At 38.5% G+C, this 24,736-nt stretch overlaps 1 protein-coding gene across 1 annotated transcript in view; it reads right to left on the bottom strand.

Annotated features, from left to right (window-relative positions):
* Positions 1-17,020, bottom strand: part of LOC124167202 — a 142,172-nt gene extending 125,152 nt beyond the window's left edge. Inside the window, exon 1 of the mRNA XM_046545045.1 lies at positions 14,306-17,020. Within this exon, the coding sequence (XP_046401001.1) occupies positions 14,306-16,000 (1,695 nt within the window). The 5' untranslated portion in view covers positions 16,001-17,020. The remainder of the gene's footprint in view (positions 1-14,305) is intronic.
* Positions 17,021-24,736: the final 7,716 nt, after the last annotated feature.

Below are 24,736 nucleotides of genomic sequence, written 5' to 3'. Positions count from 1 at the left end.
AGAATATTCCTATTAATGAATAGACGAGAGATAATCACAATAAAACAGCAAACCTTGTGCTGGGAAGAACACGCCACATATCTGGCCATAGAATTTGATAGGAAATTAAACATGAGCCGCCAACAAAGTAATACATTAGCAAAATACATAGGCTCGGGGGTGTCTCTAAACCCCATCTTAAAAAGCAACGCCATGCCGGTAGCAACAAAAACAATACTATACTAATCATTCACGAATGTGCTGCGCCCGCTCCCAGCGTGCTTCCCCCGCTCTTTTCAATGCAGTTCCACAGAGGAATAAACGCGTTTCTAATTTTAAAATGTAGAAAAAAAAGGCAGGGTCTTATGTACAAATTTAATTGGAATGTTCATGTACAAATTGAGGTCAGAGGACCTCTTTCATTAACACAGCATTGGAAGTAATTACACTATCCTCTGTTAAACGCACATGATGACACATACTTACGCATCAACAGGAGACTTGAATGTGGAATCCGCCGCATTTTAATAAAAGTTATCTAAAGAATACGAGATATTGTTGCAAATGAACTAATGTATCAGTTTGTGCGCCGTTAACGCCAGGAATATTTAACTGTTTTTGGTTTTTATTTTAATTATTTAAAAACCAATTTTTGGAAACAATAGCAATGTTAATGAAGTAAGATATGCCGTCGCATGTTCTCTGATAAATTCGGTGCATTTTGGTACCTCATTTGTAGAGTTTGGTTGCGTATAAGTTGAGAAAAAGGTATCTATACAGTAGAAATAATATAGAAGATACAATCATCATTACTGTATGCAGCACCGGCGTGGTGGGGTTTACTAACAAAAGAGAAAATCGATAAAATCGATCGAAAGGTGAGACGGAACCTGCGTTCTGTATTTAAAATAAGACAATGTTTGGGTAACTGAGCGGTGTACACGGTTAGCCAAGTAACCGCAGCCAAAGAGGTGGTGCGAAAAATAGCTAAAAAGTATTTTGACGAACCGGAAGAAAAAGACAACGAAGCTATTCAAGAAATACTATCATATAAAGACATCTTTAGAAATAAATTTCTAAGACCTGAGCAAATCTTAAACATATGAACAATAAATAAAAACAAATGACGAACGCAAGGGCGTTATACTAATGCGACAGTATCCGTGGAAACGAAGACCACAGTCCACAGGCATACGTGCAGCAAATGTTGATGGAGACTTTCGCGGGGTGGTGCAGCATGCGTAGCAAGGTTTTAAGGTTGACCTCCGCGTCGTCTCATCTCCATGACGACAGTTTCGCCGGCGTCGCAGCTGGCGTCTTCAGGTTCGAAGTGTTTGATACAGGTTTTTTGCCCGTCTTCTATAGGCTTTGGTTTGGGCTAGGTGCGTTCTGATTGGTCCGTTTGGGTAAGAGTCTCTTCCAGGTGTTTGAGAGCGAATAGCTGTCCTCCCTGTTGAAAGTGGATGTTTTCGCTATTTCGATAGCCTCGCGTATGAGTCGGGGAAAGTAATTCTTTTCTCTAGCGATGATTTTTGCATTGTCAAAGTCCACATCGTGCGTTGGTCCTTCGAACCTGAAGACGCCAGCTGCAACGCCGGCGAGACTGCCGTCATGAAGATGAAACGACGCGGAGGTCAACCCGAAAACCTTGCTACGCATACGTGCAGCATCTAATCTTACTTCTCCAAGATTTGATACGCAGAATCGATAATCCTTAGTTATCTTCCTTTACCCACTGTACCATTGGAATGATAGTGATTTCAAGCAGATTAAAAGTCCAATGTGGCCAAAATTATCCCCATGCATATGTTGGAAAGAAGGCTTCCGCGGAGTGGTGTCGATGATTGGCTGCTTTCAGGTTCTCTCCCGCATCTGTTCATCTCAGGCGACGACATGTTTCGCAAACGTTGCAATTTGCTTCTTCAGGTCCGAAGTGTAGGATGCAGTTATCCAGCGATTTGATCGATGGATTTTTCTTTCTCATAGGAAAATTCTCTAAAATCGCTGGCACATTAATAGCTTTGCTTGGTTTCGCTATTTAGTTGGGGTGAGTAATATGTGGGGAACAGAATTCGAAATTTTCAGGTAGAAGGGAAGAGAAAGAGAAGAAGTCCAATGAGAAGTTGGAGGGACTTAGTCGGGAATGATTTGAGGGAGAAGGGTTTCACTGAAAGGGATATCCAGTGATTTGGAGGAGACTAGTCAGAAACAGCGAGCCTTAATAGGAATAGCTGCAGGGAAAGAAGTAACAATAGCATAAAAAAACACACAAATTTAGTGCCAATGCCATCGCGAGTTTTGAGGGAAGCTAATTATAAACTTGAACCCTTATCGGAATATGTTCTCTTCCATGCGGGAACTTTTTTCGGATACCTCACTGTTGAATAGGTATCTAACGATTTGATCGTTGGATTATTTTTCCTCATAGAATGATCCTCCGAAATTGTTAGAACATTAATAGCTTTTCTTGGTTTCGTTATTTAGTGGGCCTTCTTCGCTTCTATAACGTTGGAGTGTTTTTCCCCGTCCCGTTCCTTCCGCTCCTATCCTATCCCAGAGGCGTCGACGAGCTCCTATCGCGGCGACGCCTCTTTCCTTTTCCCTTCCTCTCCAGCCCCTCCCCGGGTGATCGGGCGTATTATTCTCTGACTTGGTTCCCGGCCCCGGTGTGTTGTATCCCTGAAGGGTTCCCCTTGAGCCCTCATTCTCTTTGTAGGGTGCAGTTATTAAGAAAAATACTATGAAAAGTGAGAATTTTACAGATTCTAAATTTTAATGATTCATTACGGTTCTATTATCTACTTATCGAATGTATTCCTTGAATCTACGCTGAAATCTAAAAAATCCTGGCGTGAATTTTTTCAAATTACCATATCAAAAAGCATTAGGTTCTCTTTTATCTTCAAACACCTTTGTTTTTATTTTTATGTAATCTTTTTACACTGAGTATGTAGTAAATAAAGAAAATAATGAAAGCGTAGAATTTTATTATCCCAAAAATCTTACGGACGCAAAAAAGCGGACATATTTTTGGAAGACGGGCGTCATCAAGTAATTAATTCCTGAACTGACCGCATTCGCACGCCAACGAGCTGTGCGCTAATTTTGACCGTCGCTTTACTGAGGCGACTGATAATCGGGCTCTCCATGGACGACCTCCGGGAAGAGGAAGACGAAGTGTTCGACATGGTAGGTGAGGCAGCTTTTGGATGAGATAAGGAGGAGACGGAAGGTATGGTTGGAGTGAGTACTTAGCGGGGAGGGCATGTGAAATCTGTCTTAGAGGTTAGAATGTTGTGTAAACGAGGGAGGGGAAGGAAAAGAATAGAATTTTTAGATATGATTAAGGGGGGGAAAGTTATTATATTGTTATTATACTTTTTTTATTTATGACCTAGTGAGCCGTATGTAATTGCGTATGTAAAGATATACAATTCATAATATAACAATTCAATTGTGTTTCTAACGTGACACGACGCAAGAAAACATGAAACCTGTCGACAAGCAATGTGAAGAATACTATATAAAATTACTCACAAACTCAGAATACTATATAAAATAACTCACAAACTCAGATTCTACATACTATACAAATAGTTATAAATACTATTTAAATTTTATATAGTATTTAACTGCTTTGTGCTTAGAAGGACAAAGGATGTCTACATGCTATAAAGACATTATTTAATAAAAACGGTATATTTTTAGATATCAGTGTCTAGGAAGGTATCATTTTCCTAGAAGAATACCTTAATAGCATCAGACTGATGTATTTTATCGTAATCTACTCATTCTTCTGTCTCCACAGCTATCCTCGTGTTATGGGAAGGTATCATTTTCCTAGAAGAATACCTTAATAGCATCAGACTGATGTATTTTATCGTAATCTACTCCTTCTTCTGTCTCCACAGCTATCCTCTTGTTATGGGTCGCTGTTCCCAACTAGTTCCCCTCCAAGTGCTTCCATTCAAACCCTTCTCCCTCAAATTATTCCCGACACAGTCCCTCCAACCTGTCTTTTTTGGTCAACCCTTCATTCTCTTCCCTTCTAACTTCATATGATTTCCAAAAGAACTGTCCTCCACTTTCATTCGCGCACCAGGAGAAGAGACGGTCATGATTTTTCTCCAAAAATACCGATTGGCACTTTTTTCATGCGAGTTTTTTTTCACTTCATGAAGGCATGATATAGAATAAAAACAACGCACCTAAATTAAAATCAATAGCAGAATTTGGTTTCCTATGTATTTTGGAATACTAATGTACTACTTTTGGGTCGATAGAAAAAAAGTCGAGAACTGAGGTCTTGGTCAGCTTCTTTCGAGTTTCACCCAATATCCAAGAATAATACCCATTAGGAAACTAATTAACTTACTTGTTACTTTCTACTAACAACTACATATCTTAGTTAAAAACATCATATATCCACGCACATACATACTTTTACGAGTCCTCCAAGACATGCATTTCATCATGCACTTTAAAGGTGTAAATGATTTTATTAAAAAAATTAATGTGATTTTAAAATCTTGCTGTCAATGTGAAACAAATTCATTAAGTACCATCCCATTACTTCCAAGGTTATACACATTTTCTGTTCATGGTATTTATGTTTGCTTGTGATCACTGTTCTATGAAGATTTCGGTGTACACGCAAATATGTTTTATTTCACCCTGAAAATAGAACTAAGAGTCCCAAAATAAATATTTAGAGTCCGACACGTTAGCTGAGAATAGTAAGTGCATTGAAGGACCAACTCTCGATGTCCGGAACTCGATATTTATTATAGAAGATATCGAAAACAAGAAGGCTACAGCAAAATTACTATACTTGAAACAGCGATGAGTTTATGCAAAATATTACATTATTTATAGTGTAGTCCCTCTAATCCGAACTAATTGGGACTGAACCCTGTTCGTATTCCCTTATTTTTCGGATTGTCCGAAATAATAGCAAAAAAAATCTCGTTTGAAACGGAAGAACGAATCACATGGTTATGCAGTACATAGGAACCGCATAAGTGGACAAAACTGTTCTTACTGCAAACCCCTTCTTCGAAGCACTACAATCACACTGACAACTCATAGGCGAGTCAGGCAGTTCGGCAGTCATATTACTGTAATTTGATTTAAATACAGTATTGCACGCAGATTATAATTTATATTTTTCAGTATATTTTAAGCGTTGATTAGTGTCTTTGTAGAGGTCTTCAAGAATTAAATGCAAATTTCAAGGCAAACGATTCGGTATATGTTTATACCTTCATAGGGTTTATAAATAAATATGATTACACTAACTTGATACATAAGGGCATAGTGTGTTACTATCAATTTTTTTACAATAATACAATTGATAGGTAAATTTGAACTATATTACCTTGGTTACAATCAATAAATAAATCACACGTCAAAATTCTTGTCTCTTCTTTTTAATTAATTTACATTTTTTTCTTTTTGTTGTGAACAGTAATCAATGCTAAAAATTGAGGTTGAGAGAAAAAAAAGCCGGTATATTTTAAATTTTCCACATAACGGAATCATCGTCCTGTGTTTAGTGCCTAAATATTGAAGGAAATAACTGTACTGTTAATGAAGAAAGGTTAATTTTCTTTGAAATTAATTTCGTCCCGGAGTTATTGAACGTGTTCGAAATAGCGGGACTGTACACTATGACCATCATTAAAATTTTGCAATAAAATACTATTAAATACACCGAGCGAGAAATTGCACAGTCAGAAAAGCTTTTTTTTCAAATATACGCGTTCTACAAGCGAAATAAAGTCAGACGTATTTCATTTTGTTGGTTTCTATATCATAACGGCACACAGTCGATATCCGGAACAATGTAAGTAAGGGATCAACAACGAGAAGACTATAGAAAAGTTACCATATTTAAAACAGCGATTTAATATTATTTACACCTCCACACATCACGTCTACATGCCAACGGCACAAAAATAAATTAATAACCTACGAGATACTAAAATAACACTCAAAATACCGTATATCCCACAGATTTTGCTCACATCATACACATTTGCAATCTTATTGACAACGCAATATGTTTATATTGTAATACATCGTGTAACCTGCAAGTTCGGAATAGATTTGGAACTGTATGTTTTGACGAAATTAAAAAAAACTCAATTGGTTTCTTTTTTTGCATGTCCATGCCAAATAAGCAGCTGTTCCCTTTTACCCCGATGCCCCGAAAAACGGAATGTGTCGCCTCTTTAATGTACCCCATTAGCATTGGAATGATGAAAATACAAATAAATTGTTCGGTAAACTTCCTTTCGTATTTGCCGCCGAGTGGTGCATTTTGTTTTTCTTTTATTTATTGTTGTGTGTTCACCGTAAGAGGGCAAAAGGTTCTCAATTGTTGAATTGAAGTCAATTGTTGGAAGTAAATGCGGAACGCGGGTGCTTCGGACATCGAGGAGAACCTGCCTCAGAGATCACGCGCCAGCTCGCCATGGCATTGAAGCCTCCGAATTTTCGTAAGTATCATTCGGCGGCATTACATTTTAATACAGTCCACTTTTCACCTTTTTGAATATTAAACATAAATTATATCTCAACTTTAATGCGAAATGTTTTTGGCCCCCTAGAACCTCTTTTCGGCGTTTTTTTTTACATACGGTAATAATATCACCCTTAAACAAATTGCAAGTTCATAAAGATTTTTCGAGAATGTAGATGTTCATTATGCATTAGGACCTTCTGAGAACCAAAATGGTAGTCAAAACATCGTATCAACCACAGCTTTCGCAAAAATCGCACACATACGCATGTATAGGATAAATAAATAACAATATTAATATTACGATACATCCAGTAAAGTCCAAGCATAGAAAGGAGAGTGTTAATTGTAATTTTAAGTGAGAAATATTCCGTCAGAGTACCCAAGAAATGGGACACCAATACCTGAAAATTGGATGGGATGTCAATACAGCAATGCTTTTTTCTACAATTTACGGAGAATAATCCCCCAAATCTTCTTTCTTACTATAAAAGTTCATGTTTTAGAATTGTCCACCCCTTTAAACACTTTTAAGAAATGTAAATGCAAAAAAATTTCCTTTGAATCACTCTAAATTATCGGAAAGTGATAAAAATAAAAAAGGGGCTCCCCCGAAAATGATGCAGGGTGATGAGGGAAAATCGTAGGTCATATTTGAATACAGAATAGTCAGCAGGAATGGTGTCAGGGCCGATTTCCATGCCGCCCATGCTGACCAAGGTCAAGTGGTTGCGTTGCAAAATTATGATACGTATATTGGTAACCACGGTATTATGTGTTGTCCATTTACATATTATTCAGAGTATATTTATTGTTAAGTTACCACCGTAATCAACCTTGGCACGTTGGTGACTATTTTGTTGAGTTTATTATCATATATATATTTTATTTGAACCGTGGTGGTCTGACGGTGGTTTCACGGGTTTCCCACCTCCTTAGGGCGAATGCCGGGCCAACACCACTCCCGTACCAGTGAGAAATCCCCAGTAATGCCGAAGAGGCGCAAGCCTATAACAGCTTCACGAGCTGTTGTTATGTTGTTGTTAAAATTTTATGTAACTGTTAATAATTGCTCGTGAAATAAACAATTTTTTAACTTGAACTTGGTTAAGGGCGACCGCGGATCGGACCTTGCTTACGACGGAGTTTGTAAGAACTGCAAAGCACTCTATGATGGATAAGCGAATCGATTCTGGACGTGGTGATTACTGCTGGTCGCTTCAGTTTAAGCGCACCAGAAATGCCGGGTGTAAAGTCAGGTTTATAGAGAAAACGAGTCGATTGTCGCTTGAGTTCATCAAGCGGGTTTGGGAGGGGGGTGGGAACATGTTTGTGTCACGTGTGTTCGAGAAGTGGGTCCATAAGTTGTTTAAAAGCAAAAAAAAACACTCACAATGTGGGTAAATTTTACTCGGGATTCCCACCGGGTTAATGTTTTTATAACGGCTAACGTTTCAAGTACCGTCTCGGCAGATTAACCCGGTGGGTATCCCGAGAAAAGTTTACCCACATTATTCGCCGGGAAAGCATAAAATCATATTTCACTCACAATGTCGTTTAAATGGGCGGAATATACAGACAATACGCTCATTCGCTCTCAACAATACTTCATCTACATCTACATAATACCCCGCAAGCCGCCTAAAGGCGTGTGGCAGGGGGTGTTAGGACACCAGCCGTTTACAGCTATTAAAAAAAAAGAAGTGCTCTAACGAGGTTGGGATAAGCGTTTATTAAAGTCCTTTATGGTTCGGGGGAAAAACGAATTCGCATATCTATCCGTTCGGCAAAACATCTCTCTTAATTTATCACTTCTATCGGACCTGGAAATATAATGTGGCTCTAATATTATGTTCTCTGTATCGCTCTTAAAGATATCCATTCTCAATTGTTCAAGCAATCTAAGCCTAGCGCGCAGCCTCCGAGTCTCCAACGGCTCCCAGCCTAATTCGCTTAACATCTGGGTAACACTGTCTGTACGCCCGTAGCAGTTTTTGACGAAATGCGTAGCCTCCCTTTGTATTTTATTCAGTTCGCGGATTAAGTCTTTCTGTACCGGATCCCATATGCTCGCTGCATATTCAAGGTGCGGTCGGACGAGAGCGAAATAGCACCTTTCTTTTACTTTCTCATCCGAAAATCTTCCCACAATACGCTTGACGAATCCTAATTTCTTCAGGGCTATGCCGCAAATATTCTTTATATGTGTTCCCCACGTGAGGTTCGAGGTTATCGTAACTCCCAGGTACTTCACTTCGTCTGTTGCCTTTATGTTAATGCCATCCACTGCATAAACATGGTTAGAGTTGGACGAATTCCGCAAGAAATGTAACGCCATGCATTTGCTCAGATTAAGTTCGAGTCCCCACTCTTGACTCCACAAATGAACGTTGTTTAAGTCCGATGATAGATTTCCATAGTCAGAGTGATCACTAATTTCGCGATAGATGACAGCGTCGTCAGCAAATAAACGTATTTTACTGCTAATGCGGGAGCAGAGATCATTAATGTATATAATGAACAACAGGGGGCCGATTACGCTTCCTTGTGGAACACCTGATGTAACGTTTACAACATCGGAGCTAATTCCGTCAAGAACAACTTTTTGTTTACGATCTCTGAGAAAGTCGCGTATCCAGTTTAAAACTGTATCGTTTAATCCGCATGACTGTAATTTGTATAAAAGTTTGTTGTGAGGTACAATGTCGAAAGCTTTCTTAAAATCTAGAAATAGTGCGTCAACTTGTCTTTTCGATTCACCAGATTTTATAACGTCGTGAAGAAAGAGCGCGAGCTGTGTTTCGCATGATCTACCCTTTCGGAATCCGTACTGACAGTCATGGAGGAAGTTACGTCTGTCCAAGAAAGTCATGATATTGCTAACGACGATATGCTCAAGTATCTAGCCTATAATCGATGTTAATGAAAAGGTCGTCTTGGTAACCACGATTATATAAGCGTTGAGAGAACGTTTTGAATTGAACATTTACATAATGGAGAGAAATATACAATTAATGACGGATGAACTTGTGAAATATAGGCGATTTTTCGTATTTTAGCCCTTACCCTGCTAGGGTTGTAGCTCCTCCATTTCTGATTATGAGGGTTTGAACCCAACAAACTTAAACAAATTAAAACAGGATTTTTGTTAAATAGACGGAGTGATATTAATTAATACCAATACCTAGCGGCTCAACTTAATTTCGAAGACATAATCCCAAATAGCGAGGATCTATTATATGTTATCCCCTTTCGAGCGACAGAACGCGCCACCAACGATCTGTCCCCAAAAATCCAGCATTCGCATATTCCTTGAGGTATATTTATAAAAATTCGACAATTCATACACATTTTCATCTATTCATAGCTATAAGGTAAGAGATGGCTGGGTGAACGCGGAATAACGTGAAAGATAGCTATCACCTGGCCTGTAATTTATTTTCACAAACAGCCATAAAATTAGCTATTCTAAAACCTGCTCTTATTTGCGAGGCAGGAGATGGGAATAGGAACGCGAAATATCGAGACACAAAAATATAACCAGACGCGTAAGTTATTTTCATTAACATTATAATAAAAATAGCTATTCTAAAACATGTTTTTAATTGCTATGGTATAGATGGCGCCACAAACGCAAATCAGCGTTAGACGGGACACAAACAGACGCGCAAGATATTTTCATAATCATTATATATATACAACAAATTGTCTTCGCCAGGAATATTCAGTTTTTGGCTATGGCATCCATTTATTGTTACTCTTTACGCGACCTTCATTAGACATCAATTCTCGATTACTTGAATCCCATACATTTCCCGTGTAAAACATTTTTAAAGAATGAATTACGTGAGGAAATGATTATTGAGGTAGCAGCAGCAGCAGTAGAAATGGTCACCGTTACCATATAATGTCAGCGTCGTTAAACATATAAAAAATAAGCATAAAATGTAGGCATAAGTAGGCTAAAAACGTAAGTTAATATTTTGATAGAATTTGGTTATTAAAATTATCAAACACCTTTCATCTTAGAAGTCCATGATGAATTTTCATCTAAAACTGATAAAAAATATTTACGATGCATGCAATTCTGTATATCGCTTTGCAAAGCCATTCCACAGAGGAGGACTTATTGTACATTGCGTTAAATTAGTGATTTCGAAACGTCAATTGGTGTAACGCGGGCAAACGGCGTTCAAAGTAAAAATAGAAGTCGATATTTACACCAAAATAATGAATTAGTTTTGTTTAGGTGAATGAAGTTGGATAACCAGGCTTCAACTCGGAAATTGAGGGCGGAAGTTTATATCCCCGTAACTATGTAAATAAGTCTCAAAAAGGGATCTATCGAATGCACACTTGGATCGATAATAACTTCAGCTGTAATCATTCGATCCGCTTGATTTAACTTTTGTCGGATTAAACACATTAGCATTAATATTATATATGACTTTCATATCCATACTTTGCTTAACAACAAAGTTATTAGCGAATAAAGCGTATCCAAGGAGATTGGTATCGATATAACCCGCACGTGAATCAATTGAGTGAAATGACCACCATTGCAAACGTTGACCTTTTTGATAAAAGCATTACCCTAAAAATCTCATGCATCTAGCTTTAATGGTTGCTAAGATATTCAAGATGGTTTCCAAGCCACGCTCTACAAAAAAAATTGCGACAGTGATTTTTCACGTGCAGGATATTTTTCGGAATTTTATTATGAATTAACCAAGAGGGTTACGGGGAAAGTAGGGTATATCGTTAGGGTGCGGAGCACCCTACACGGTTTTTCACGTAGATTCCAAATTTTCATATGCCACACGTCTCAAGGCCGAAATCCGAGTTTGAAAATTCACCCATCACGACAATGTAAAATCGAAATCGTTTATTCCTCGGGATTGTTTCGACATATGAAAATTTCAAGATAGCCAAAAAATCAACCAAAAAATCCTCTACCTTATATTTCAAGGAATTTGTCGTGCAATTATTGCAAGTTGGTCAAAAAAATCCTAAAATTTTCCCATAAGAAAAGCATTTGAAACGTTCAAAAAATAATTTAAAAAATACTAAATATCAATTCGTCGCAATGTCAACCGTACCAAAAAATCGATCAAAAATCTTGTTTATGTCCATTGAATATCATGTTCCTCAAACGTTTAAAAATACGAAATAAAAGCGAAAAAGTTTTAGTCCCACAAGGCTCCCATGTTAATTCAAGTCGATATATCTCGAGAACTATCAACTATATGGACGTATGAGCTTTAAGAGAAATGGAAGTGTACTGGAAATGCAGTTTATAACATGATCTATAAATAAACTAAAATTTTATAACGTTGGAAAAAATGTGAAAAATTGCTTACATTTTGTTACCATACGCAAACATACTCCGTACTTTGTGAGAAAACCTGACGTGATAGGGAAAAATGGAGTGCATTTTTGAAATCAGCGCTGGAAAGTACATAAAAATCAGTTATCAAATTTCAAACAATTTTCAAAAAATATTTTTTTGCAGACCTGTGTTATTCATAGCGTGAGACTTCAGTATTCATAGCAGCGCGTGCATAGAGAACTTTAGCGCGGGCGCTGGTGAAATTGGCACGGAAATTAGCTTCGCGTTTGGTCGAACTTTAATTAACGGGAAAATTAGCATGAAATTTTTCAAACGCGCAGTCATTTCTTTAAATTACTAAATCGTCTTTCGCTCGTTTTTTCGTTGATTCAAACCATGAGTACCTGAGGAAAAAATCTTGGTTTTAATAATAACATGGTTATTATATGGAACAGAGAAGTGAACTGCGTATAAGACATCGATGCGGCTACGAAACAACTCATCTCAATGTCAATACAGCATGTGCGACAGTTTTCGATTATATCTTGCAGAATAATAATAGGTTAAATAAATAATTAAATAGTTAAATAAATAAATAGTTAAATAAATAGTTAAATAAATAAATAGTTAATTACACGCTAATTTCTTCTATTAACGCCTCAAAACTGTGAAGCTAAATATTTCGTTATCGGCCCTTTAAAATTTATTGATAATGTTTTCATAAGCAAGGAGAAAACAGGGGGTGAATATATATAGGGCGGAGAAATATTTTCCCACGAAATTTTAACCCTGCGTAGCTGATGCCAGCAAGAAAAAAAATACTGATGATTTTAGATCGAAAACGAACCATATGTAAACTATTGCCTCGCTCACATTACTATTGTCCGAGGGATCGTCCAAACGATTGTTGGCCGAACTAGCCGTGTGAATGCATGTCCTGACAATAGTTGACGTATTTCCGTACGTTGCCACTTTACGATGGTTATGCGCTGGGAGACCGGAAAAGAAAGAGTCAAGAGAAAGATGAAAAGCTCGTGAAGCTCTATTTTTATCATAGATTTGTCCTAGGAAGGAATAATGTGGGCGGAAGAAAAATTATTCGGTAAATACACGTTGAACATACTAATACTATATTGTCCCTGCATACCTCAACAGCTTTGCTAACCGTCAATTTCCCGTTCACTTTAGATGTCAGCACTAGAGGGCAGCACAGGTTTTAACCATCGTTGTGTGAATGCACGATAGTTCCGACAATCGCTGGAACAATCGTAATGTGAATGAGGCATAAGGAAACTTTGAGCCAAGCGCTCCGATTGGCAGCGAGTTTGCCCCGTTGCCGGATGCCTTGTTTGCTTCGCGATTTCCGGAAGGCAAAGCCAAAGTGACTGCATAGAGGAGGCCAAATTCCATCAATATAGAAGGCTGATTTCTTTTGCCACTTCGGTCGCATTTTAAAAGTGTCCGCGGCGCGGTGATGAGTGCAATACGATCCACTTAATTTCCAGTATTTCTCAGTATGTGGTCTTTGCAAATGCGAGGAATTGCATTGGAAAATTATAAAATTTTTATAGATCATATCACCATGCATAAAACATTTCGGTAGACACCACTAATTATACCTTATTTCCCCCTGAAACTCGGATCAATTTGCACGTCAGCGAAACGAGAGGCGACTCCTGTAAACCCATTTAAACGCGCAGTGTGTAGCATCAAATTTAAAGATCGACTTGAGGATCCTCTTTTGTTATATTCATGAGCAAAGCATTCGAAGTCATGAGTTGTTTAGAGCATCCGGCGGCAGGGCAAACTCGAGATCAATCGGAACGCTTGAATCAAAGGTTTTTGACGATTAAAAACGGAGCGATTTCGACATAAACGTCATTCGTAATTTTGGTTTCTAAAGGCATCAGCTATTTTAGATTTCGTGACACAATTTGTCTCCACCCTGTACGTTGAGGATAGCTTTTCATTCGTGTTACACATTTGGGTCATGATTTCGTGCAAGATAATTTTTATTATTATCTTCAGAACGATACGTGGCACACTGAACTGTGACGTTTAGATTGGGCTAGACTTTTTGTGGGACCGTCTCACGCACTTGAGGGGTTTCGCGAGCAATACTCGCGCTTCATGATAAGAAATATTAAAATTTATGTTAAGCAATTGTCGTCCGCAGTTGAGGAGTTTAACTTCTGCGGAAAAGATGCGGACCAAATTTGCAAAAAGTACGCAAATGATCTTGCAAATGGTACGGCGTTGCCAGCGCCACCAACGGCTGATACCAACCGTATCTTTGCTTGAAAAAGATGGGAAAGCTGTGTTCACTAAGTTCATGTCGAGAGATTTTGTTGCAAATGATTGTGTCCAAATTAAATTGCCTGCTGCTATCCCAATTGGTAACAACACTGATGTGGATAATAGCAAATATAGGACATCTGGACATTGAAATATTGGACATCTGTTCTGATCCTTACCTTGACTGGTATGCAGATGAGGATGAGCAGAAGGTCGGCCGAGGCGAGGGAGGCGAGGAAGACGTTGGTGGGAGAGGGTGTCTGGAGCCCCCTTCCGTGGGACGACATGTAAGAAGACGAGGCCGCGGGGAGACAGCAGCAAGAGCTTCTAAACCCGGACCTCCGCCTGCACGACGTGGTCGCCACGATGATCAGGAAGTTGCCCGTGACGCCGAACACGAACGTCAGGGAATAGACGACCAGGGCGGGGAGCAGTTCCGTCCAATTGAAAGTGTTCAGCGATTCCTCCAGATCGTAGTCGTACTCCTCCTCTTGCGTGACGCTTTCCACGTCTTCGTCGTCTTCTGAAACCTTTAAGTCGTTCAGGGCGGTCACTGTGGGCGTAGCGTTCCAAACAGACCCCACCGGTGACGTATACACGTCCAATCCATCCCTGTCAACTTGTTCGTCGCCTTCGTTCACACTTTCAACCCCCCCAACTATATTCAAATCCTCTCCATAGTCAACTTTTCTCCGCTTACTCTTTCCTCCACTTTTGTCACTTCTGTCCGCCTTGTCGGTGGACGCAACTGGTATCCTTTCAACTTCTTCCGTACGTTGGCTAACCTGTTCTTCGCCACCGCCTCCCGTAGTGGACTCCACGCCAGCACTTTCGAGGTCCTCAAATTCACTTCTAACATCTGCATATCTCACTTTTTCTCGCACGCCCTTTTCTCTAACATCGTCACTTTGGTTGGTCGCGTCAGAGCCGTCTGCTGGTACTAGCTTCCCTTCCGCTGTACCCTGGACAAATTGCTCTTTATCAACGATATCCCCTCCTACCAACCCTTCGTCAACACTAAGAAACCCCCCAATTCGGCTGCTATCTTCCCTATAGTCCACTTTTCTCGGCCTCTTTTCTCTGCCATTGTCACTGAGGTCAGTAGACGACACTGCTACCGTCTTCACTTCCACTGAGTCCTGGAGAACTTTTAGTTCTCTAAAGTCACCTTCTTCTCGGGAATCTTTGCTAGAACTTTCGAGGTCTTCAAGCTCTCTATATTCCACTTTCTCACGTCTACCTCTACGCCTACTTTTTCCACTTTGGCCGGTATTCTCAGCGGACAACACTGACACTGTCGTACTCACTTCCACTGCATTCTGGCTTACATGTTTGTTATCATCATCTACAATTGGGAACTGATCGTTAGCACTTCTAAGGGGCTCGAGTTCACTTTTAACTTCTCCGTATCGCTCTAGTTCGTGTCTCCTATTTCCTTTGCTACTGTCACCATGGTCGGTCGTGATAGTAGACCACACTGGTATTGTTTCATCTTCCACTAAATCCTGGACATCCTGCTGAACTTCATCGTCTCCTCTTTCTGGGAAGTCTTCGTTAGCACTCCCAAGTCCCTCAAGTTCACCTCTAACCTCTCCATACCTCACTTTTTCTCGTCTGCCACTATCGTCACTTTCACTGATCGTGTCAGTAAACCACTCTGGAGCCTCCTTGGCTTCTACTGCACCCTTGCGCACACGTTCACCTACGTAAGACCCATGAATATCCTCCTCTATTACACTATCATCTGGGTTATTCCCACCCAAATTCTGTCTATGAGCGTCTACTTTTGTCCTACTACGCTGTCCTCCATTCGTTTCCACCATAGAGCAAGTCAAAAGGGACAGTGAAGCTATTAAGAAGGTAAATGGCGACATTTGGATGGTGATAGTTGTAAGAAAACAGGGCAGCTTATAGATTTTTGATTTACCTCAAGTTTGGGATCATCTCTCAGTCAGAATATGATTCCTGAATTATTCATTTATAATTTGAACATTTAAGTGCAACCCATTTACTCTTCCCACTTTGAAGCACTTCACAGAGCAACCATAATTGAAAAAACATTCGAATTTACCCTTTACCCTGAAATATTTTGGTCTTCATTTCTAGATCTATTTCCCACCACCAACTCTACAACAAGAAGAAGTTATTCAAGCAATTTACAAAGCACATATGCGGAGTTGAAACTAATTAAATGTAGGAATCACAATTTTTTTTACCCTGTTATAGCACTTCATATCAACTGGAAAACGTTTGTGTTTGAGTGGCAACTGAAAATTTTCAATAATTCTCAAAGAAATTTAATTTGCTATCCTGAACGAAGAATATCTAAAATATCAACTTCGAGTTCACTAAAGCGTGTTGAGGATTATCACGTACAAAATAACTTCTGGATTTTAGAGTGATAACTGACTTAAAGTAAAAACTCGACCGCTTTATATACCCTAACTAGCGCGGATGAATATCAAATTTGATGATTATGAAAGGAATAAAACATCACTTCAACTTCATTGAAGAAGAAATACATTGCCTCGCAAGAAAGACGGCAACTTTACCAAGATTCCGAGGAAAGAAGATCACGCACCCTTACGTTTCCACTTAAAATATTTTCTAAGTGTACTTTTTATCTCCCATTTTTAAGGGAGGCCCAGGAAAATTAAAGCACAATAAACATCACACTATAACATGGTAATGTGAAGATTGCATGATACTTTCCCACGCGATTTGGAATCTCGGCTATATAGTGACAATATACAAGGGCTGAGGATCTAAGTACATTCTAACTATCAGAAATAATCCCCTCAGAGAGTCAGAAAATTCAACAGTGTCATTGAACATTTATCAATCATGTGTTCGTCGTTTTCTCGATTGAAAAATATTATTCAGAGCAATTATGAGAAAACAGTGCTCTATAATTATCTACAGACACCTTTCGGATATATAACTGTAAGTATCTAGAGCGTAATCATAGGTAAACAGCAAGAATCTTATAAGATGATATGATTGATAGACACTAATTGTAAGGTTTAATGTATTTCAGAGATTTTTAATATAAGATATTCAAGAATTATTCTAATAATAATAGAAGGTGATAGTTTGGTAATTTCAGATAAGCACCTACGAAGAAAATGCAAAGAATATACTAATCACGACTGGCACTGATATTTTTAACAGAGGCAAGTACTGACAAAATTGGTATCCACAATACACATTTGGGAGGAAGATTTGACATTCCTCATAGCGTAATGAACAGTATGCTCTTAGGCGTTTAGATTTTAGCGAGAAAAAATATGTGATTTTTCGTTCACTGAAAAATATTATCAGTATGAGATAAAGTTAAGAGGTTAAAATTTTAAATAAATTCTGTTTTCGAAGTTATGGGCAACTTTGCCTTTTCTACCCCATATTGTTGCGGTCATATTCCTCTTTGCCTCGACAGACAACTTTAGATTTCCTTCGTTGCCATTTATTGTGTCATTAAGTAAGTGGAGTGGCTTTGCCAACCATGCTTGCAAAATAAACAAGGGGTACCGTTTAACGTGAGCAATATCTTCGTCTATGAGGAGATTTAGATTTTAATATAAATAGTTTTTTATAGGCTGATTTAATCTAAACTAAACAAATTGCGTGTAGTTTAAAAAAACGGATTTTTATCCGTTGCACGCTAGCAGGATAAACGGTGGTGAAGGATATATTGGTTGATTTTTGACATCATTGATTTGAAATGTTTCTTTTTCATTCCAGCGAGGGTCAATCCTCAAAATTCTTGCTTCGATAGTTGTTCGTTTAAGGGTACATTACTGTGCCATTTCCTGTTAAAATCCTCACCTTCAACGATGCCTTTTCGGTACAAGTTTCTCATTTCTTTCGCATAGACTAGACCACGGTAATCCTAAGCAAAGGATTAATTTCCAAGAAATACCCGTTGGAATACTATTTAAATTTATACTTACACTAAAAGTTTCATAATTGCGTTTAATTTCAATCGTTTTTCACGCTGACTGGTTTAACTACCGCCCAAATTTAGCTGTATAAATCTTTTTCAACCCCCTCAGATTTTTTCTGTATGATACTGCAAGGCCAATTTGTTTTTAAGATTAATTAGAAGTTTATTTCTAACTTATCCCGCGATTAATTTTGGTCACGATGCAATTAGAATCATAGGTAGCCTTAATTTTACAATGAGATGGGTATATCATGGAAAAGTAGGGGTAGGCAATTACACCGTCTTCTACAGAACAGAGAACTAAGAAATATAGGTAGCATAAAAGATGAAATGTGTTCGAATTGAGAAATTTCTCGGTGAAATATGAAGTATTGTTGTACACCAAATTCAATATTTCACACCAGCAATATTCGATCCTTCGTGCACTCCTTGGAAACGAACAAAAATATTCTTCGACGCACAGTTATTTGACCATTCCATTTTTTCTTTCTTCCCCACGATTAATACCGGCTGATATGAACAGCCGATGATCTAAAAACACTATAACAAAAGGGGATTTTTACACTTGAAATTCACTGGATTTTTTCACCGCAAAAAGTGATCCTCTTAGCCCATCACAACTAACAGTCTTCGAAGGTTGCCATTTATAAGTTCGCAGAACAAATGATTCAACGTTTTTCGTTCACGCACTTCATATCCGTTTTAAGGGTAAAATTTTCACGATGAAGATGAAGTTTTTAACTGTTTTCTTAATGCACACAGTCCTGCATCACTATTCACTATTTCCTCACCACAACAATATGTCTCCGCCTGGTCTCACCGAAGGGATATTACGGAAGATGTTGAACTTGTAGTTCCACCCTGGCCTTGCACTTTGGTACAACACCCTTCGAGGAAATTCACGGCGCCCATGCGGTGAGATTTTCCACTTCCGCGAAATCAATCGCTGAGCTTCCGCGAAGTTTCAAGAAAGGGCTGATAACAAAATTAAGCGGCTGGAGGGAAAGTTAGATAGATTCCATGTGATTATTTGATCCCGATTTTTCACGTTCAGAAATGAGATTCCAGCTTTGGCTTAAACTTCATACCGCTGGACACTTTAATTGTTTCTGAAGAATTATTACGATTTAAACTTTTTAAAGTTGAGCCGATTCACATTTTTTGCAATATTGACCTTGATTTAGCGCTTAACTTTTTATATTTCCCTAGATAATATTTTGAGTGTTAAAAGAGATCGCTCAAAAATTTTCACTCCTCAATTTCCTGTTCGCAAGTTCCTTGAGGCGGAAATTGCTATCAGTCAGAAAGAAATTTCTATTTCAGCACTGCTACGCATAATTACGAAGCGCTGGGATAATTTACGTTTCCCCGATGCCAACCACAACTCTGGCTTCGATGTGATATTTTATTCCCTGTTTGTAAGCCTTATCTGGGCTGTAAGAATTTCGTCGCCACAAAAAAAGGCTTCAACACATTTCCAATCTGAACAACAGATCCACTATATAGAATCACTGAAAGTACACTTTCACATTCGATATTAATCAAGTAGACTGCAGAGTAAGATTCAAGTTCGCGAAGCGTAAATGATCAATTCTTGTATCATTGAAATCATCAAATTTTCATTTATAAAAATATCGCGAAACATTTTTTCGAGAATGTTTAAGTAAATTAGAGAAGTACGAAGATTATTCAATGCGAAAAATAATGCGGAACCTATCAGTACTTATGCTGAGCGAGAAAATAATCCCGAGTACAAAGAAAGTGCGTTAAAGGAATATTGGCTTTTGATCGGTAATTTATGATATTTCGTTCAAGTTGTCACTTCATTGTTACACTTTGTTTAATGTTGTATTTTCCGCACGCAAACATAACCACTGAGTATATTAACGCAATAGCGTACAATTGCTTAAAGTCGATAATATGCGATAATTTAAGCGAGGAAAATGGATCACTAAATTTTTGCGTGTACAGAAAAACTTTATATCGATAAAAGCCTTTTTCTTACTTCTTCACACATCATTTTCAACAATATATAAATTTATGGTGATGTTAGACAACCTCAGAGGTGCCAGGAGCTATTTTGGAGTTAGAAAACTAGGAAGAAAGAGTTGAATACTGTTTTTCTATTTGACAATATTCCAATGACAAAAATTTAGTCTTGGAATTGAAGAAAAAAATTATGTAATAAGTAGAATTTTTCTTCTTTTTTTATATCACCTCCACGATTTTTCTTACGGATGATACTGAAAATTTCACACTTGCCTGGAGATAATTTTCGAAGAGGCTAACTAGTTGTTTTTAACCATCCAGCACTAGGTTTCTAAATCGCTATGAATTGATTCTAGCTCTCCACTGGTTATCATCACACTAAAAATATATTTTGAGGAAACATTTGCGCTGAAGTTCACAGTTGAATAATGAAGGGATTTGGGAGTCGAAAAAGACGGCGAAAATAGCCGAGCAAAACTTTTTCTCCGCAGAAAACTTCCAATTGAACACAGCAAACTTCTTTTTACCGGTCTCCGAACTTATTCAAACTCCCTCTCCAACTGTTTTACCGTCCTCCGATGGATCTACTCTTCACAATCGCGGACTGCAACGGTCCGAAAAGGCGCTGGATAAATTCCCACCCGGGAGGGAAATATACGATCACGCGCGCGGGGAATTACTGTGAACAGCGGGCCGAAATTTCACGAAGGCGATACGAGGAGACGCATCGCGTTTCAAACCTTGTGAAACACTGACGTCGAGCGTTCGTCGCCAGGCACGCACCAACCCCCCAAAATTCCCCTAAGACGCCAGCACCATCAAGCGGCGAGGGACGCAACTACGATGATCGCTCAATAGGGTGTGGGGTGAATTTAGAGCGGGAAGGTGTAGAGGAAAAGGGTAAAAAGTAGGCCGGTCAGGGTACGTGGTGATGAGATGGTAAGACATGTAAAAGATTACAGCACCCTAATGGCGTAGCGAGGGGGGTTATCTGGGGGGTCTGAACCCCCCGAAATATGAAAACACAATTACTTTCCTTCATGAAAGAAAACAAAATATTGAAAAATCATGAATTTACAAAAGATTTCTTTGACAAATGAAGTTTTTCCGACTATGCAAAGTGTTAAAATTAGTTTAAAACCCTTGGTACCCTGTTTTTCACAAATTTTCCCCCCTGGTATTGCCCTCCCCCCCCCCCCCGAACGAAATTCCTAGCTACCCACTGGGAACCCTAGCGGCGTAGCTAGGGGGAAGGTCCGGGGGGTCCGGACCCCTCCAAAATATGAAAACACAATTACTTTCCTTCATGAAATAAAACAAAATATTGAAAATTCATGTATTTACAAAAGATTTCTTTGACAGATGAAGTTTTTTCGATTATGCAGTGTTAAAATTAGTTTAAAACCCTTGGTACCCTGTTTTTCACAAATTTTTCCCCCTGGTACTGGACCCCCCCCCCCCCCCCCCCGAACGAAATTCCTGGCCACCCCACTGCGAGCACCCTGTGTAAAAGTAGGACAAACGGAGGAAAAGTAAGAACAAGAGGATAAATAACAATAATGAACATTTATCAGCTATGGTTTTATATATTTTTCTGTAGATCTCATTTTTTCTAGCAATATTGGCATTTTTAGCTAAAAACTATAAAATTCCATGTACGAATATATTTAAAATTATAATTGACCATTAAGAGTCCCTTTGCTAAGGCAATGTTAAATCTTTTCTCTCATCAGTCCACTGAGATTAAATAAGAGAAAGGACCTATCCTTTCTCCATTTGCATTCCGACCTGGTGCGCTGAAGAAATATTCGGAAATTTTGAGAATTTCTGAATGCCTATCAACAGATTTACTTTATATATAATAAAAGAAAGAAAGGAGAACGTTTTCAGATAGTTAAAAAAAACCACCCGGACACCGGACAAACATCTAAAAAGGAGGGCATGTCCGGATTAATCCTGTACTTTGGAATACATTTCGCTGTGCATTTTTTCAAGTGGTAATTACAGACGTCCTTCAACCATGAATTGCTGCTCGCCAAGTAGAAGACCCATACATTAATTACACTGGCAAGGGCGTACCCAGGATCAAAACTAGGGGGGGGGGGGGCAAGCTGGGGTCGTTCACGTCATAACATTTTAGCACAGAAAATTTAATGAAACCAAAATTTTGATAAAATTATGACAGCAAATTATTAGTTTTTATTATAATACACATTCTATGGACAAACGCAACAGTCCTTTGTTGAAAACTTACCTTTATAATAACATGTAGGGTAAAAGGTTGCTGAAGTATGTTGTATGTACCTCATGCCTTTAATTGCTTGCCAAAGGCTTTATGTAATCTCAAATCTTTGGCCGACATTAAAAGAAAAGTGAAAGATTGGTTAATAAGTGATATTGTAAACTTGTAATTTCTTTAATTTAATCTGAAATGTACAAAATATATTAAATGATCATAGTTTTGTTCAAAAGCCCCTAAAGTTGAGGTTGAAACTTGTAATATAAAAGCTATGCTCTCAATGTGCCACATGTTGTATTGAATAACTGGAACCTTCTGACAAGCCATATGGCTTAGAAGGACCAAGTTTGTATGCAAATAAAGGCAATCTATTATAAATAAAGGTAATTATTATTATTATTTGCTAGGATAAATAATGATTTTTATTTTAGTTATCCGTCTTAAACTTATATCATTTTTCTTCAAAATAAAATTTGTTCAAAACTTTCCTTTTGAACGAAATTTATTTTCGCTTCTGGGGGGGGGGGGGGCAGCTGCCACCTCCTGTCTCCCACTAGGTACGCCTATGTGCACTGGGGAAAATATTTTATTATTATTACTTATTATAACTTATTTTCTGTTGATTTCAATTATTGAGTTGCGTTAGGGCAAAATAGACGTGCTGATTTGAAAACGGTGGTTAGTTTTCTTCTACCACGTAAAATTTTTTCACTCCACATTGTGTGATAGTGACAACTCCTTGCTGGATTGATCATCGATCGAAGTAGTATCATTGCTCTCCAATTCGATGACATTAACGTTATCCAACCGGTGCCGAGTTACTGAAGCCGTAGGAGACCAGTGATAGGCGCAGCAGATACCATAGTTAGACGCAGGCACGCAGTCCAAAATAGGGTGGTTTCCTATTATATTTGTATTGCCTAAATCGAAATATTATTACTCCTGGAGTACGTATTTCACGCTTTTAGATTTTTAAATGACGATATCTATTTTTCGCGATAAAATTAAAAGTGAAAAATTTCAAGCGCGCGAAAACGCGACGGCTAAGTATGAATGCCGGGAAAACCCCGTGTGACGTCGTTCTGGTTTCCGCTGTCGCAGTGTGAGGTGACCTGGGGAGAGGCTTTGAGCGCTGATACGACGCAGGCTGCTAGCAGATAGCAGAGTACCCTGCTATCAGGTAGCGCTTGGCTTAAATAAGGATTATTAATAACCTATCAAACGAAGGAAACTTTCCGACCTTAGGCAGTTTTAATAGGTGATTATTAAGACATATTTCCCTGAGCTCTGTGCCCCATGCATGCATTGGTAATCTCAGACGATGTAAAACTCCTATTTACTCGCATAGAAACTAGGTCCCCGTGACGTCACGTGGAGTGGCATCGCATGGGCGCCAATCTGGACTTTTTCAAATGCGGGAGGATTTCATCTCAAATCAGGCAGAGGGGGGTCAGGTGACCATCACCGATTTCTCTGAAATTTATACATGTGAAAGCAGTATCCTTATGATGAATAACGATGACTTTATCTCTGCTAAGAACTGAACCGTCATAAAGTTACCGCCCCTTGAACATTGCAGTGTCAGGCCTCAGAGTAAAAAATGAAAAATCACATTAATGTTGATTACTAAGGAACCATGGCCCATAAAGCAGTGATCATTGTTTTATTTAGAAGAGAATTCATTTATGCACATTATGGCATAACTTGCAAGTCATTTGAAGCAATAATAAACAAATAGGACTTGTTTAAACAATAAAAATTAGTCATTATTTAACAATTTATTACTAAAAAAGGCCACCTTTTATTTTCTTTAAAATTTCTCAGCAGGTAGTTTAAATGTTCTGCTTTCAATTAAAAAAATAAAAAAGGTAGTATTTTTATACTTTTTGTTTTAAGGCATGTCAAAGTTAGGCATGTTTACGACTATTTTACACCAAGATTGCATACCTTCAAGGGGGAAAAAAATGCCGTTTCATTCTACTTAGCATTCATAACAGTGAAAAGTTCATATCTGAATGATTGGTTACATCTATTGCCTGAAGAAAGTCCAATCTTCTTTACTTCCATGGCATCCAATGTGTGTAAACACCCACTGCTACTGGCTGGAAACGGTGAATGAGTCGCAATTTGCACAGAGTATTTTTCAATGGCAGTTCACATAAGTCTTTCTTCTACTTTGGGCCATGTGGAACATTTCGATGGACCATGTGGATGCATAAATGAGACACTAATGTCATTCTCTTCTAAAGACACTGCAGTGATTTTTGAAATCAGGTTTGACCAGGTTTTTCGGAAGCACACAATGAAGTCATTCATGGTGAGATTTTGAGTACTGTACGTCATTATATCTGAATTTGTTAGTGTCACAGCCTGTTTGATTGTGTGGATTACAGAGCGAGCTTTAGTTGTCCCGTGTCTGTTAACTACCAAGCATGAAAT

Source organism: Ischnura elegans, chromosome 10 (genome assembly GCF_921293095.1).
Source record: "Ischnura elegans chromosome 10, ioIscEleg1.1, whole genome shotgun sequence".
In the NCBI taxonomy this organism is placed as follows: Eukaryota; Metazoa; Arthropoda; class Insecta; order Odonata; family Coenagrionidae; genus Ischnura; species Ischnura elegans.
Note: the sequence above shows the minus strand (reverse complement) of the source record. Positions and strands in the feature narration are given on the sequence as shown.